Source organism: Lactuca serriola, chromosome 8 (assembly GCF_051521515.1).
Source record: "Lactuca serriola cultivar US96UC23 chromosome 8, Lser_US96UC23_V15, whole genome shotgun sequence".
Lineage (NCBI taxonomy): Eukaryota > Viridiplantae > Streptophyta > Magnoliopsida > Asterales > Asteraceae > Lactuca > Lactuca serriola.
In genome coordinates, this window is record NC_136415.1 from 125,416,174 (window position 1) to 125,431,721 (window position 15,548).

At 43.9% G+C, this 15,548-nt stretch overlaps 1 protein-coding gene across 1 annotated transcript; it reads right to left on the reverse strand.

Moving 5' to 3' along the window:
* Window positions 1-14,235: 14,235 nt before the first annotated feature.
* Window positions 14,236-15,085, reverse strand: LOC145071009 (small ribosomal subunit protein eS27y-like). The gene is made up of 4 exons (XM_079017959.1): window positions 14,949-15,085; window positions 14,760-14,861; window positions 14,653-14,681; window positions 14,236-14,567 (listed from the first exon to the last, which is right to left on the reverse strand). Exons 1-4 carry the CDS (start codon window positions 14,949-14,951, stop codon window positions 14,441-14,443), a joined length of 261 nt encoding a protein of 86 aa, XP_078874085.1. The 5' UTR covers window positions 14,952-15,085; the 3' UTR covers window positions 14,236-14,440.
* Window positions 15,086-15,548: the final 463 nt, after the last annotated feature.

The window sequence follows — 15,548 nt, forward strand, 5'->3', positions numbered from 1 at the left end:
GCCGGCCCACCAGTAGGAGACGTATGATAGATGATTGTCTCTGTGATATCATCTAGGTTTGCTACTACCTGATATGTTAAATGCTAGCATGATATGTTATATGTGACAGTAGTAGAGTTCGGTTGTTAGGACCGGAGGGTAGTCAGACACCCCATATACGTCTGACAGTATGCGATGTTATGTTTATATGCTAGCATGATCTGTTATATGAGTTAGAGGTAGTAGGAGGGGAGCAGTCCCCGAGTTCGGTTGTTAGGACCGAAGGGTAGTTTAGACACCCCAGATATGTCTGATAATATGTTATGTTATGATATGTGATAGTAGTAGTAGTAGTAGGGGTGAAATAGTCCCCGAGGTTCGGTCGTTAGGACCGAAGGGTAGTCAGCACCCCAAAACGGCTTGACATGGGTAGTCAGCACCCCAGAATGGCTTGACACGGCGCGGTAGCAGCATATCACACACACTCTTGTTTCCGCAGTTATGAGTTTATTCTGGGATTGATACTCTGATATTTTGGTTGTTTGAATGTTGTGGATTTCAAGTTTGGTTTTCGATGTGAAATGGTTTAATTAAACAATGTTTTAATTATTAATGTTTTCTAAGTAATGTTTTAAAAACGAAATTTTTGGACGTGAAAATTGGGTCGTTACAACTTGGTATCAGAGCCCTGGTTTGAGGGATTCGGACACACCTTCGGGGGTGTCTGAACTCAAATTGAGGGATTAAAAGATTTTCCAAAAAGAAAATGTTTTCCAAAAATTTGAGAAAAGAGTTTTTAGAAAGAACGAAGGGTGTGATGTGCGCGACCGGCCGAGCTCAAGTAAGTATTCCCCAAAGTACCCATACAAGTTTATGTTATGTTTATCAGCTTTTGTAGAACGGCATGCTAGAATAGGACTAAGGATCTAGGAGTGATGCCTTATGTGCCTGCTTTATATGTTTCATCTGTATGAGAAATTGCATGCTAGTGTTGAGTAGACAACAAGTAGAATAGTCTGATTAGGTTATGCCTGATAGTATGAACTTAGCATTGTATGCTAATGCAGTTCCTGTAAGCAGATAGATTTGATTGAGATTGTTACCCTTGTCCGAATGTTGCTTGCTTCGTGCTTTGTGGGACTCTGAATAATGGGAGTTAGCCATTAGGTGAATACGTCACGTCACATGTGATCAGGTTTGAATAATCTTAGAGTGCTGGATTTGATCCTATTGCGCAGCTCTTGTTTGAGTCCAACCGTTGTAGGGACAAGTCTGTTACTCGAAGGATTATCTGAGCCTCATCACATGTGATGGTATTCAGGTAATGGCTAATTGGCATTACAAGGAGGCCTGCAGCAGCTGAGGACTGGGTAGAGTAGAGTCAGAGATTTCCCTAGGGCAAGCCTCGGATGAGTATAGCAGTGAGCAGCAATAGTGAAAGGGGTCTGGTAAAGTCAAGGCAGTCCTTGAAGAAGGTACGGATAGATGTGGAAGGTAGTATGGGCCCGTACTACTGAAAGCAGTTGATCCGTACCCGAACTAAGGAAGGCTGAGATAAGACTAGGGAACTTGTAGTAGTTGTGATCCCTCAAGAAGTAGCAGTATCACTAACAATTGTTATGTATGTATTGTAGAATGGTGGTACTTCGATCGAGGCCGATAGATGGCGGTTCAGGAGAGGGGTCAGGTTCGGGATCAGGTTCCGAGCCGGTAGATGAGGGACTACGCGAGTTCATCGCGTCAGAGATCACCAGGGGTATCCTTGAGTCGATCCCCATCATCTTCGGGTCGATCAAGGAAGGGATAGTTGAACTGATGGAGGATCGCCTCAGGGCGTTCAAGAGCGACATGGCATCTGGCCAGTCGGGATCTCGCATGCTGTCCTTTAAGGACTTCAGGGGCAGTGGTGCGTCGGATTTCCACGGGGTGAAAGACCCCATTGCTGCCATGCGATGGATTGCAGACATCGAGTCTGTACAGTTGACTGGCTTCTGCCCCGAGGGGTCGAAGGTGAGGTATGCAGCAGGGTGTTTACGAGACCGAGCTCGAGATTGGTGGGAGTTAGTGGGTGACTCGTTGGGAGCCTCAGCGGTCGAGGCTATGACCTGGTCGGAATTTGTGACCAGATTCAGGGCGGATTTTGCGCCGGCTGTCGAGCTTCAGCAGCTGGCTAGGGAGTTTTTGGATATGAGAGACACGACGGAGACTGTGGCGGAGATCACCACCAAGTTCCTGGAGAGGGCACTGTTGGTGCCCCAGTACGTGGGTGATGAGGACATGAGGAGGACCCGCTATCATGACATGCTCCGAGCTGACATTCGGGAGCACGTTAGTTTTTCAGCTTGCCCCACCTTGGACTCTATGATTGCCAGGGAGAGGGAGATAGATTTGGAGCATATCCGGAAACGGAAGTCTGAGGAGGGACAGACGGGAGGGGCTTCGGGGAAGAAGCCCAAGGGATCAGATGGTAGGCCGAAAGGCCAGTCAGGACCGGGCCGCTGCAGGAAATGCGGCAGGCCTCACGAGGGGGCATGTAGACTGGGATCGTTAGGCTGCTATAAGTGCGGCAAGACGGGGCATTTTAGCAGGGATTGTACCGCCCCTGCACCTGTGTTACAAACATCGGATTTGCTGTGTTTCCACTGCAACCAGAGGGGCCACAAGAAGGCCAATTGTCCCAGTTGACAGCTACAGCGCCAGTGAAGGCACCAACACCAGCGACCCTACGGATTACTGATGGCCGGCAGGGCAAGGCAGAGGCTCCAGTGGTGAGGAGTCGGGCATTTCAGCTGACTACCGAGGAAGCTCGCGCCGCACCCGATGTGGTGACGGGTATGATTCTTTCCCTCTATTTTATTTTTATGATGTTATGATATTGATATGTGCTCTGTGTGTACATGTATGCATTAGGATCGTTCAATGTGAAAGGCATCCCAGTTCAGGTGTTGTTCGACTCGGGTGCCTCCCGATCATTTGTTTCCCTTGCGCTTAGCAAGAAGTTTCCTGAGTCTTCGGGCGTGTTAGATTGCCCTTTAGAGGTAGAAATTGCTGATGATCGATCGGTGCGAGCATCGATGGTGTTTCGGGATTGCGTATTGCGTTTGTTTGAGGAGCGCTACCTGGTAGACTTGGTTCCCATTCCGTTGCGTGGGAACAAGGTGATTATATGCATGGATTGGTTGAGCCCTAATGGGGCGGTGATAGATTGCGCGCTGCAGCTAGTGCGATTCAGGACCCCAGGTGGGGGAGAGTTAGTGATTCATGGCGAGAGGCCACAGTGTGGACCCTTAGTCTGTTCAGCAGCGAGGGCTAGACGATACCTCTAGCAGGGATGCGCAGGTTATGTCGCGTACGTGATGGATACCCGGGAGGCGGGTAAGGCGACGGTGAGCGAGGTTCCGGTGGTGCGAGATTTCGCAGATGTTTTTCCAGAGGAGCTTCCTGGGATACCTCCGGAGCGACAGGTGGAGTTCAGGATTGACCTCGTTCCTGGTGCGGCTCCGATAGCCAAGGCACCGTATCGGTTGGCTCCTCCTGAGATGCATGAGTTGTCTACACAGCTGCAGGAGCTGTTAGACAAGGGATTCATTCGACCGAACAGTTCACCCTGGGGAGCCCCGATTCTGTTCGTGAAAAAGAAGGACGGGTCGCATCGGATGTGTATAGATTACCGGGAGCTGAACAAGGTAACGGTGAAGAACCGTTACCCACTCCCGAGGATTGATGATCTCTTTGACCAGCTTCAGGGAGCGTCTTGGTTTTCCAAGATCGATTTGTGTTCGGGTTATCATCAGATGAGGGTCGGAGAGGAGGATGCGCAGAAGACCGCGTTTCGTACGCGCTATGGCCATTATGAGTTCGTGGTGATGCCGTTTGGGCTCACCAATGCTCCTGCCACGTTCATGGACCTCATGAACCGCGTATGCAGACCGATGCTAGATCGGTCTGTGATAGTTTTCATTGACGACATCTTGGTTTATTCCAAAACACAGGAGGAGTATGTGGAGCATCTGAGAGAGGTTTTGGAGACCCTGAGGAGGGAGAGCTTGTATGCCAAGTTCTCCAAGTGTGAGTTTTGGTTGCGCGAGGTGCAATTTCTCGGACACCTTGTCAACCAGAACGGGATTCTAGTCGACCCAGCCAAGGTCGAGGCCGTGATGAGATGGGAGGTTCCTAAGTCTCCATCCGAGATTCGGAGCTTCCTAGGATTAGCAGGATACTATCGGAGATTCATTCAGGATTTCTCCAAGATAGCCGTACCCCTGACGCGGCTGACGAAGAAAGTTGTAGTCTTTCGGTGGGGACCCGAGCAGTAGGCTGCGTTTGAGACGCTGAGACATAGATTGTGTGAGGCGCCAATCTTAGCCCTTGTAACGCCCGGGTTTCAGGGCTAAGCATTTTTGTCAATGTAATAGTCTAGGTCAACTCTTGTAACTCTTTTTGAAGTAATAAAGATGAAATATTTGAGTATTATGTGAATTATGTGTATTTATGTGCTTATAATTTAATTATAAATGTATAATTAATAAATAATAAAAATAAGCGTCAAAATTAAAGTATAAGATAATCCCGATATCTCTACATAAAGTTGTAGAATATGTCTCAAGGTTTCCGTACATATAAAGAATGCCGAAATCCGAGTTATAACGAAGAAGTTATGACACGTCGAAGTTTTACGGTAAAACCGGCACGACACCGGGAAGCGTAAATAGTGAATTTACGATAGAGCAAGATTTAGCCTTAGCGATCTAAACGAAAGTCGTAGAATATGTTAAAATAAGAACATCGATAAAAAGAACGCCCAAATCTGACTTCGTATGAAGAAGTTATGATTTTTCGAAGTTTCGGAATAGCAGTGTACAGCCCGAAATTCGAATATTAGATCGAGCGGTTTTTAGCCGACACGACCTGAATGAGAATCGAAGATCTCGTTAAGGGTAGCGTAACGAGAAAAAGATGGGTGAAAACGGATGTCGGATGAAGAAGTTATGAGGATTTAACGGACCAATCGTGTCCCGGCCCGTTAATAATATAAAATTTAAAATTGAGCCAAAATTAGCCGACGGAGTCTAAAGGAAAGTTGTAGAGTACGTTCCCACCTTCGCGTGGATATAAAGAACGTCGAAAACGGAGGTCGTACGCGAAAGTTACGAATTTTTAAAGTTGATGTGTGAAAATGCGAAGTCTGTTGCGAGGCTGATGACGTGGCTGCATCTGGGCCGCCCATCGCTGATGAAGGAACGCGCTTCGGATGATGACACCTGCCCTTCGCATACGCCCCGCGTCCGAAGCCAGTACGCACCGCGTACCCTCGCCCTTATCTCTTCCGGAGTGCTAGCCAGCTGGTCCGAGGTGGCGCTCCTATCCGATGACTACGCCCCGCGTAGGTCCGAGGTACGCCCAGCGTACCGAGGCCTCGCAGGGCTATAAAAAGGGGCCGATTTTCCTTCATTTCTCACACCTTTTTCACTTCTCTCTCTAACTTCTTTCTCTCTCTACAACCCCAAAACACCTCTAAACCCTAGTTAAGCCCCTTAGCACCCTAGGGAAGCCCCGAGGCTCCCGGAGTCCCGAGAAAAAGGAGTTTTTCGGTTTCGAAACGCTGCTCCAATTAAGTCCCGGTTCTCGATAAAATTCGCTGTAAGTGTGCTACGCTTACGCAATTTTTAATATAGCTTTCAAATAATTATAGGAATGTTATTAGGTCCTTAAAATAATTATTTGGGATATTATTATGAGTTATATCGAGTATTATTAACGCTTAATAATACTCGGACTAATTAATTTGTCGCGGTTATCGTTAAACTAAACCCTAGTGGTATCGATACTAGGTTTTATCGAAGGAATATCGTTTTGAGAGTATAGAAGCGCTGTCCGAGTGCTGAGTCACCACCTAATCAGGTGAGTGCATAGTTACTTTCAGCTTACACATAGATATGAAGTATTTTATATAAACTACGTGCTATGTGTGCATATTATCTGAATACTTGCTATCTATGCTGGATGAACATTGTTATACATGTTTTCAATGATTTAAACTGTATATGTATTTTATATCTACGAAAATGTTGGGGTAAAACATGGGTAGATGTAATAGCTGATGTGTGATAAAATGATGAGAGGCCTCGATGTTGATGTTGTTGTTTCTGTCATCTAGCGGAGTATGGATGACGACCACGGACTCTTCTAGACAGTCCAGTGGAACACTAGCAGGCTCGCAACCTGTAGGTGTTTGTGAACGATGTGTTCACCGGTGTACTCCATCCCCCACATGGTTGCCTTTAGGACATTTATTGCTGAGGAATCCCCTTAGCAGTAGTGTCCGTCCCGATGATGATCCTTAGGCTAGGTCCCTTATGATAGGTGTTTAGGGACGTAAAGTGAGGATAACGGGAACGGGTAATCGGGTTATTGTTGTTTGATGAAATTAATAAACTTATTTATTGTGGGTTGAAAACCCTATGTGCTCACCAGGCTCCCAAGCCTGACCCACTCAGTTTTATGTATTACAGGTAGTGGCGCATGAGCATAAATGTGATGTTTTGGACGAGGGATTACGGATATAGGCCTGTAGATATGAAATAATGTAGTAAGGCTTATATTGTACTGTTTATGCTTTTGATCTGTACGAACATGACATCCCAAGTCTTTTAATGAAATACATTTCTATGGAAATGCTTTGGATAAATCTTTATCATATTTTGTTTTGGGACAAATTCCGCAACACTTTCATTTAAAATGTAACTCTGATTTTTAAACAAAGCATAAACAAACCGGTCTTTTCTGGCCGTGATTTTGGGGATGTCACAGCCCTGCCAGAGGCGTAGAGGATTTTGTGGTTTAATGTGACGCGTCCATTTCAGGGTTGGGCGCGGTACTGATGCAGAGGGGGCATGTCATTGCTTACGCTTCGAGGCAGCTCAAGCCTCACGAGGCGAACTACCCGACGCATGATTTGGAGTTGGGGCGGTGGTTTTTGCCCTCAAGATTTGGCGGCATTACCTCTACGGGGTTCGATGTACCATCTACACGGACCACAAGAGTTTGAGGTACCTCATGGATCAGCCGAATCTGAACATGAGGCAGCGTCGGTGGTTGGACGTGGTGAAGGATTATGATTGCGAGATCCTCTACCACCCGGGGAAGGCCAACGTGGTGGCCGATGCGCTTAGCCGCAAGGCGGCGCCGATTAGGGATATTTGCATGAGGATGACTGTAGTGACTCCCCTGTTGGAGCAAATTCGGGAGGCTCAACAGGAGGCTATCAAGGAGGAGCATCGGAAGAGCAAGCGTGTGGTAGGTCAGGTTTCCTCCTTCGATTATGATAGCCGAGGACTATTGACACTACACCGTAGGTGTGGGTGCCATATCACGGAGGCGTGCGCCAGATCTTGATGGAGGAGGCGCATAAATCCCGATTCTCTATTCATCCAGGGGTGACGAAGATGTATAGGGATCTTCGTCTGGATTATTGGTGGCCCTGCATGAAATGGGATGTGGCTTGGTACGTCGAGCGGTGCTTGACCTGCAGGAAGGTCAAGGCCGAACATCAGAGACCACATGGCAAGATGCAGCCGTTGGACATCCCGTTGTGGAAATAGGACGATATCACGATGGATTTTATCATGAAGCTTCCCAGGACCGCGCGTGGAGTAGATTCGATTTGGGTCATCGTGGATCGATTGAACAAGAGTGCTCATTTTATTCCGATTCAGGAGAGCATATCGGCCGAGAAATTGGCCGACATCTATATTAGGGAGATTGTGGCGCGGCACGGGGTGCCAATATCGGTTATCTCGGACAGGGATGTGCGTTTTACTTCTAGGTTTTGGAAGAGGTTTCATGACGAGTTGGGCACTCGTTTGCATTTTAGCACCACCTTTCACCCGCAGACAGTGGTCAGAGCGAGCGGACCATCCATACTCTGGAGGATATGTTGCTGGCGTACGTGCTAGACTTCGGTGGTAGCTGGGATACTTATCTTCCCTTGGCTGAGTTCTCGTACAACAACAGCTACGACACGAGTATCGATCGCCCTCCATTCGAGATGTTGTACGGACGGAGGTGCAGGACCCCGATATGCTGGGGAGAGGTTGGTCAGAGGGTCATGGGGAGCACCGAAGTGGTGCTCAAGACTACCGAGAGGATTCAGCAGGTTCGGAGCAGGCTTCAGACCGCACAGAGTCGGCAGAAAAGTTACGCCGACAAGTGCCGATCCGACCTAGAGTTCCAGGTTGGGGATATGGTTCTCCTGAAGGTGTCGCCTTGGAAGGGTGTCATTTGATTCAGGAAGCGGGGCAAGTTGGGCCCGAGGTATATTGGGCCATTCAGGGTTGTAGCCCGGGTGGGCAAGGTGGCGTATAGGCTAGATCTTCCAGTCAAGCTCAGCCAGATCCACAACACTTTCCATGTTTCTCAGCTACGGAAGTGCCTAGTGGACGATTCAGCGGTAGTGCCGTTAGAGGATATACAGGTTGATGACAGCCTGAATTACATTGAGCGTCCAGTCGCAATCCTCGACAAGAAGTCGAAGGATTTGAGGAACAAGCGAGTGGAACTCGTGAAGGTGCAATGGCAGCACCGGAAGGGATCGGAGTGGACTTGGGAGCCGGTGGAAGAGATGATGGAGCATTACCCCGAGCTATTTTTAGAGCAAGCAGCAGACTTCGAGGACGAAGTCTAAAATAAGTGGGGGAGATTTGTAGCACCTGGGTCATGGTACGTAAATTTCATTTGAGCTCTTTTTCATTTTAAGCCTTGGACTCGGCGAGTTGCAGGTCCGACTCGCCGAGTAGAGACGGGACCCGGGACACGTTTAAGTTGGCGACTCGGCGAGTCCATATCCTGGACTCGGCGAGTCACCGCTGTTTGAGGAAACCCTAAGTTTCAAGGGTTTGCACCCTATTTAAGCCCTCATTCGGCCCCAAGCCAGCCCCCATTCACCCTCAGAGCCCTAACCCTCGTTCAAGGCTTTATTCCTTGAGAGTTTAAAGCATTCTTAGTGTGTTTTGAAGTTTTGGAGAAGGGAGAAGAGTGGATCAAGAAGAGGAGGAGGAGGTCAGCCATCTTTGAGCAATCTTAGTGTTTTTCCTTGAGGTAAAACTCGATTTCCCCTCTGATTTCGTGCTTATTGTTCCTTATAACTCCATTTAAGTCCTTATTGAGCCATTTCCAAGCTTGTGTATGTTTAAGGATTCGTAATAAGCTGAGTAACCTCTAGATCTAGGTGGGATTGAGCTCAAGGAGCTTGGATCTACTGCCTTTATGGACCCATATTGCATGAAAACCCTAGATCTACTCTTTTGGTGCATTTTGAGCCCTAAAACCCTCATTGGTGAATATCTACACGTAAAGTTGGAAACTTTACGTGTTATTCATGCTCTAGGAACCCAGATCTGTGGATAACATAAGCTGGATTCAAGCAGAATCGCGTGTGTAGTAGTTGCATGAGGCCGACTCGGCGAGTCGTTCATCTAACTCGGCGAGTCGAGTCACGAGTCCCCGAGTTTTCCCTTTTCGCGTTTGCTGAGTGGGAGTAGTGAGTCACGGGGTGTGACTCAGTGAGTTGGAAGCCTAACTCATCCATGAAGGAACTCGGCGAGTTCAAGGCAATCTTCTTAGATCAAGAACAGACTCAGCGAGCTGTTCATACAACTCGGCGAGTCTCAGCATAAGTGTTCATCGGATGAAGATGAACTCGGCGAGTTGTTCATACAACTCGGCGAGTAGGATGAAGGACTTGAACATCAGTTTAGAAGGAGAACTCGTCGAGTCAACGCCTAACTCGACGAGTAGAGACGGGATTCAGGACAATCGATTGTATAGGGACTCGGCGAGTTGGAGAGCCAACTCGGTGAGTCGGGTCAACTGAAAGTTGACTTTGACCTTGACTTATGACATGATCAGGGGTAAATTGGTCATTTTACCCAAAGGACTGTTATCAGTAATTGATTGAGTATGTTGTGGGAATTGCAGCCGGAGGATTTCCGGAGCAGCAACAGCAGCAGTAGGCAGTCAGTTCCCGATCAGATCAGCAGCTACTTCGAGGTGAGTTACCTTCCAGTAGCGGTGGGACTAAGGCCATAATGCCGGCCCACCAGTAGGAGACGTATGATAGATGATTGTCTCTGTGATATCATCTAGGTTTGCTACTACCTGATATGTTAAATGCTAGCATGATATGTTATATGTGACAGTAGTAGAGTTCGGTTGTTAGGACCGGAGGGTAGTCAGACACCCCATATACGTCTGACAGTATGCGATGTTATGTTTATATGCTAGCATGATCTGTTATATGAGTTAGAGGTAGTAGGAGGGGAGCAGTCCCCGAGTTCGGTTGTTAGGACCGAAGGGTAGTTTAGACACCCCAGATATGTCTGATAATATGTTACGTTATGATATGTGATAGTAGTAGTAGTAGGGGGTGAAATAGTCCCCGAGGTTCGGTCGTTAGGACCGAAGGGTAGTCAGCACCCCAAAACGGTTTGACATGGGTAGTCAGCACCCCAGACCGGCTTGACACGGGTAGACGGCACCCTAGAATGGCCGCACGGGTAGACGGCACCCCAGAATGGCCGCACAGGTAGTCGGCACCCCAGAATGGTCGTACCAGGTAGTCAGGCACCCAGAATAGCCTAGCAGTATGTATGATACGTGTTGTATGGTATGTGGTACGATGGGGGAACTCACTAAGCTTTGTGCTTACGTTTTTCAGTTGTTGTTTCAGGTACCTCTCGCATGCAATCCTTACACTCAACTGAAAAGATCAAAAACAAAAACCAAGTAATAAAAAAAACATTAAAATAAAAAAAATCCTAAATTATCCTTAAACACTAGAAGTTTATAAAGAAAAAGAAAAGCAAATTCTAATGACGGGTTGCCTCCCGCAAGTGCTTCTTTTTGTGCGAGTCTTGAGCTGGACTCCCAACTTAATAAACTTCCAATAAAATCAATGCTAATCCATCCATTGCATTGAATATCTTCTTTGGACCAATTTGTAAAATTTGGCTCTTTGCTTCAAAAATTGGCCAAACAAGCTCGAATTCATGAAACACAAGAATCTTGACAAGGGTTGGGACCGGTCGGGTACTAATTAGAAATGGATCGCGCTTCAGAACTTTCTCCAAAGTTGGAATCGTCACCCCATGCTTCGAAACACAAATCGGGAGAACAGGGGACCATGTCGTGGTAATGGTCAAACCACAACTTGGTTCCTGCAATTCAGCTTGTTCTTGTTCTTCGTCCGACCTCTCTGCTAGCAACCTTTCCAGCTCCTCCAAATCTCTTTCTGGATTAAAATTTTCATCTAGTAAATTTAGCCCTTGTGACTCAGATTGCTCTTGTTCGTCAGTCAAGAAGTTATCTAACCATCTTCCAAATTTCTTCAAATCATCATCTGAGTCATACTCCTCATCTTCTTGCTCAATTTCCTGCACTACTTCCTCAAGAAAAGCATCAAATTCATTGAGATTTGGACAATACATAATAAAATAAATAAATAAATAAAAATTAAAATTAAAATATATAAAAAAAATCAATAAAATAAAAATGATAACAATTAGCAAATAACCGTTCCCCGACAACGGCGCCAAAAACTTGATGTGTGTAAAACCAACTAGTTTTAATCCTACTAACTTAGACACAAAATAAACACACGAAAGGCAATGTACCTATCGATTAGTAAGATAGTTCAAGCAAGTAGGATATCGAACACAGGGAACGGTAAACAATTAAAATAAATGCTAATATTATCTAAATAAAACAAGTAATAGAAAATGGGTTTTCTCTAGTTTTGCAAGACTAGAAACTTAAACAATTAACTAAAATTTAAACTAAGAAACTAAGAACTAGATAAACAAAGATTCAACTAAATTCAATAACGAAGGGGACTTCTGTTTAGTTCAACTCAATTGATCCTATGGTTGATATTATGGTAATAGTGCAATGGATTAATTTTTTTATTGGCTACCGATTCAAGTGATTAGATTCACGTTCGCTGCACTAATCCTTAGAGAACAAACTAACTCAAACAGTGGCCAATTGTCTAATTTAATTCAATTCACTAGGTTATTTATTCGGGTTAATTTAGACTTGTAATGGTTAACTAATTTGGTCCTTTAGTTAACCTCTTGTTGATGGTCATCATACAAGCTCACACATGAATTTACCTATGTTTCTTATTAATTCTAGTTTCAATCTCATTAATCCTAGACATATGATAAAGTGGTCACATAAACATATGAGGTTTACAACTAAGAGATGTTCATGTAGCTCAATTATCTTCCTATTACCAGAAAAATAGTTATCATTCACACATAAGGTTCTTTAACAAGCTAGAATCAACAAAATCACCAATATTAAATCAATCCTACCATATATCAAACCAAAGTATGAATTTTGTCTCCCCAAACAGAAGTTTAAAGGTTTTAGCTCATGATTGCAACAGAAACAAGCTCAAAAACGAAATCAATTGGTAAAAACATAGTTCAAACAAGAGATTAGGTAAGAGTAAACTTGATTTTGACTTGATTCTCCTTAAAATTGAATGTAGGGTTGATTCCTTAGCTTCCCACGCTCCAGCAGCACCATTAGTCGACAATTGGCCTCCAAGGGTTCATCTATATGCTAGGGTATCGATCTGAAAGTCCCTTTATATAGACTTTCACAAAACAGAGGCTACTCGGTGAGTCCAATGACCTACTCGCCGAGTACATCACTTAAAACCCGTGTACGGCAAGTCAGCGAGTCCAGAATCGCGAAAGTTCGATACAACTCACCGAGTAATCGACCCTACTCGCCAAGTATGTTTCGAATCAGCATTTTCTCAAAAAACAAAAGTCGTCCGAAATTGTGTCTACTTTTCAGAACATTTTGAATCTCGTCAATCGGAGTTACGGTTCATGAGATATGGCCAAAACATTGACGAGGGGTCAAGCTATCCAGCAACATCCTTCTTTCTTCAAAATCCAAGATCCAAACTTCCAATCGCTAGTTCCGCTTCATTTTCCTTTCGAGCATGTCTTTGTTGCTGAAAATGAAATATTTAAGCTAATTAAGCACCTTTGGTTCATTATTTGAGATAAAATTAACATAAAGTATTAAGATCATGCATGATTTTTATGACTAAATATGCCCATATCATTAGTCCACATATGTTTTGATTTTTCAATATCAATGTTCCTAATTTTTAAGAACCTGTATATATAAGATTTTATTAATCTTACACATACAATAAGTCCATAATCAATAGAGATTTGAATTAATATTTAATAATATTAGAATACATAAATCAACTATAGGCAAATAAATCGTTACAAGTTACAACCTCTCTTTCTCTACAGTCTACATATATAGCCATAATTAATAGCAAATCTGTTTCATAAAATCAGATTCAATAACACAGAAAATCAAATGATGAACTCCAAATTCAAACATAATTCGAATTCTTTGACTCAAACAATGACTTGTGATCGAATTAATAAACAACCCTTCATGATTTCAAGCATTAAGAAAATCGATTTCAACCAATGATTTCAGAAAATCGAGAGATAAAACTTACCGATAGGAGGGGAGGTGATGGAGGGGCAGGGGAAAGAGGGTGGAAAGCGCTGGTTGAAGGATGGTGTTTAGCGAGTGAAGAAGGAAGAAGGAGGAGATGTGTACCGGTGTAAGAAGATACAACGAGAGGAATAGAAAGGGGGAGGAGGCGGAAACAGACAGGCAAAAGAGGGGAAATAAAAGTTATATCTCGATCAACTATATATCTTTGGAGGACCCGATCAGCCATTTATTAGCCTTCTACTGACCAAGTAAGAACAAAGACCTTGTTATCAATCGGCCAGACTCCGACTGAGTCAGATAAAAGGTCTAACCTGACCGGGTCAGAGGGAAATCAAACAGCCCCTAACTGAAACCCATGGGCCGTTTGTGTAATTTACTATAATTCTTTTGATTTTACAATTATCTTTTCAAGTCACAATGGCACAAAAAATACAGGTTTTTCACCTTGGAAATGGTGTGTATTGTATCATTGAAAATACAGTACTGACCACAATGATTGGCTTGTTGCATAAAGCCATACATAAAATATGACTTATTTTTTTAAGATCAACACTTCAATCATACATATGAAGTCGTGAACCACGATTGCTATCTCTAAATTTAACTCATGAAAACAAGATAGACATCAACATAGTCAAAGAAATATTGAAATGCCTCACAATTAACAAAACAAAAGCTTTTCTGAGGAAGGAATCAAGAAACAAAACAAGGATATCTTATCTTATAGAAACAAACGATAATATAAAAAATTCCAAAACTTCAACACCAATTACAGAGATAAGTTATCAATCAAGCTATAGCAAGTTTTGTGATCTCAAATCTGACATAAAAAACTATCATAAATATTTCGTAACCCAAATAGTTTCTGATTATCCATAATAAAGCAAAACCGCTTCCATGATCAATCACCCTTCCGCCGGAAAGAGCATCCTTCAGTGAGTCTGGCACGACCACCGGTCGGCTGGCACAACACCGTCTGACAGTTTCCACATACCACCACAGTTTGGGAGTGGCTAAATACAGTTGTGCTGTGCACATCAACATCAAAAAGAGATCAAAAAGGGGTAAACACGAATTGAAAGAAAATACAACAAAAATAAGATCAAAACTCACATGTTGAAACAACCCTGGCACTTCACGTCCTGTAATTGCAAAATTATAAGTTATTAGATACAAATTAGGGTTTTGTATAGAAAAATAAATAAAAGAAGCCTAGATACCATGAAGAAAGAGTTTGGTGACTGGACCAGACGTTTCAACTTATGCATCTTCTTCTCCAACTCAGCTGGGGGGTTAAGCAGATCGAAATCGTTTGACAGACCCTATAATGTTCGATAAATCCATTATCACACATACACACATTGCATTTAGCATCAGATTATGATAGAATTGTGAAACGAGAAACTCACCATGTTGTTTCGAACGTATGAACAGTTAACGGATATTGGAGATCGAAGAATGCAACTCCGAATTACAGCAGTTTCTTTCCTAAACCCTAAACGATGCTGCACATTCTACATATAATATGACGTTAGATCAATTGTGTTTGATTTCAGACCGTTGATCTATGGTAAGGCCCGTTCGCAAACTGGGCTGGGAAGCGGAAACAATCTATAGCCCATAACCAAAACCGGAAAACTAATACCATTTGGGTATCCATTTGTCAGTTTTGTATCATTTCTTATTAGGGCTGACAATTCTTGATACGGTCCGCGACACGATACGAAATAAATGGGTTTGGGTTGAGTTTTTCAACCCACCAACATGTTTATTAAACGGGTTATATATGGGTTTCTCAAAAAATAAATGGGTTGACCCGCCAACCCGTTTATATTCTTAATAAAAAAATTATTTTATTTTTAAATGTATTTATATATCAAGTATTAATATTTAATAAGTATTATATAATATATATCATTGATTCATAGACCATTTGACTATTTTGACATTTTGACTCGTGGAGGATGGTCTAAGGTCGTAAGTCGTAACCTCTAAGGCTAAGTCTGTAA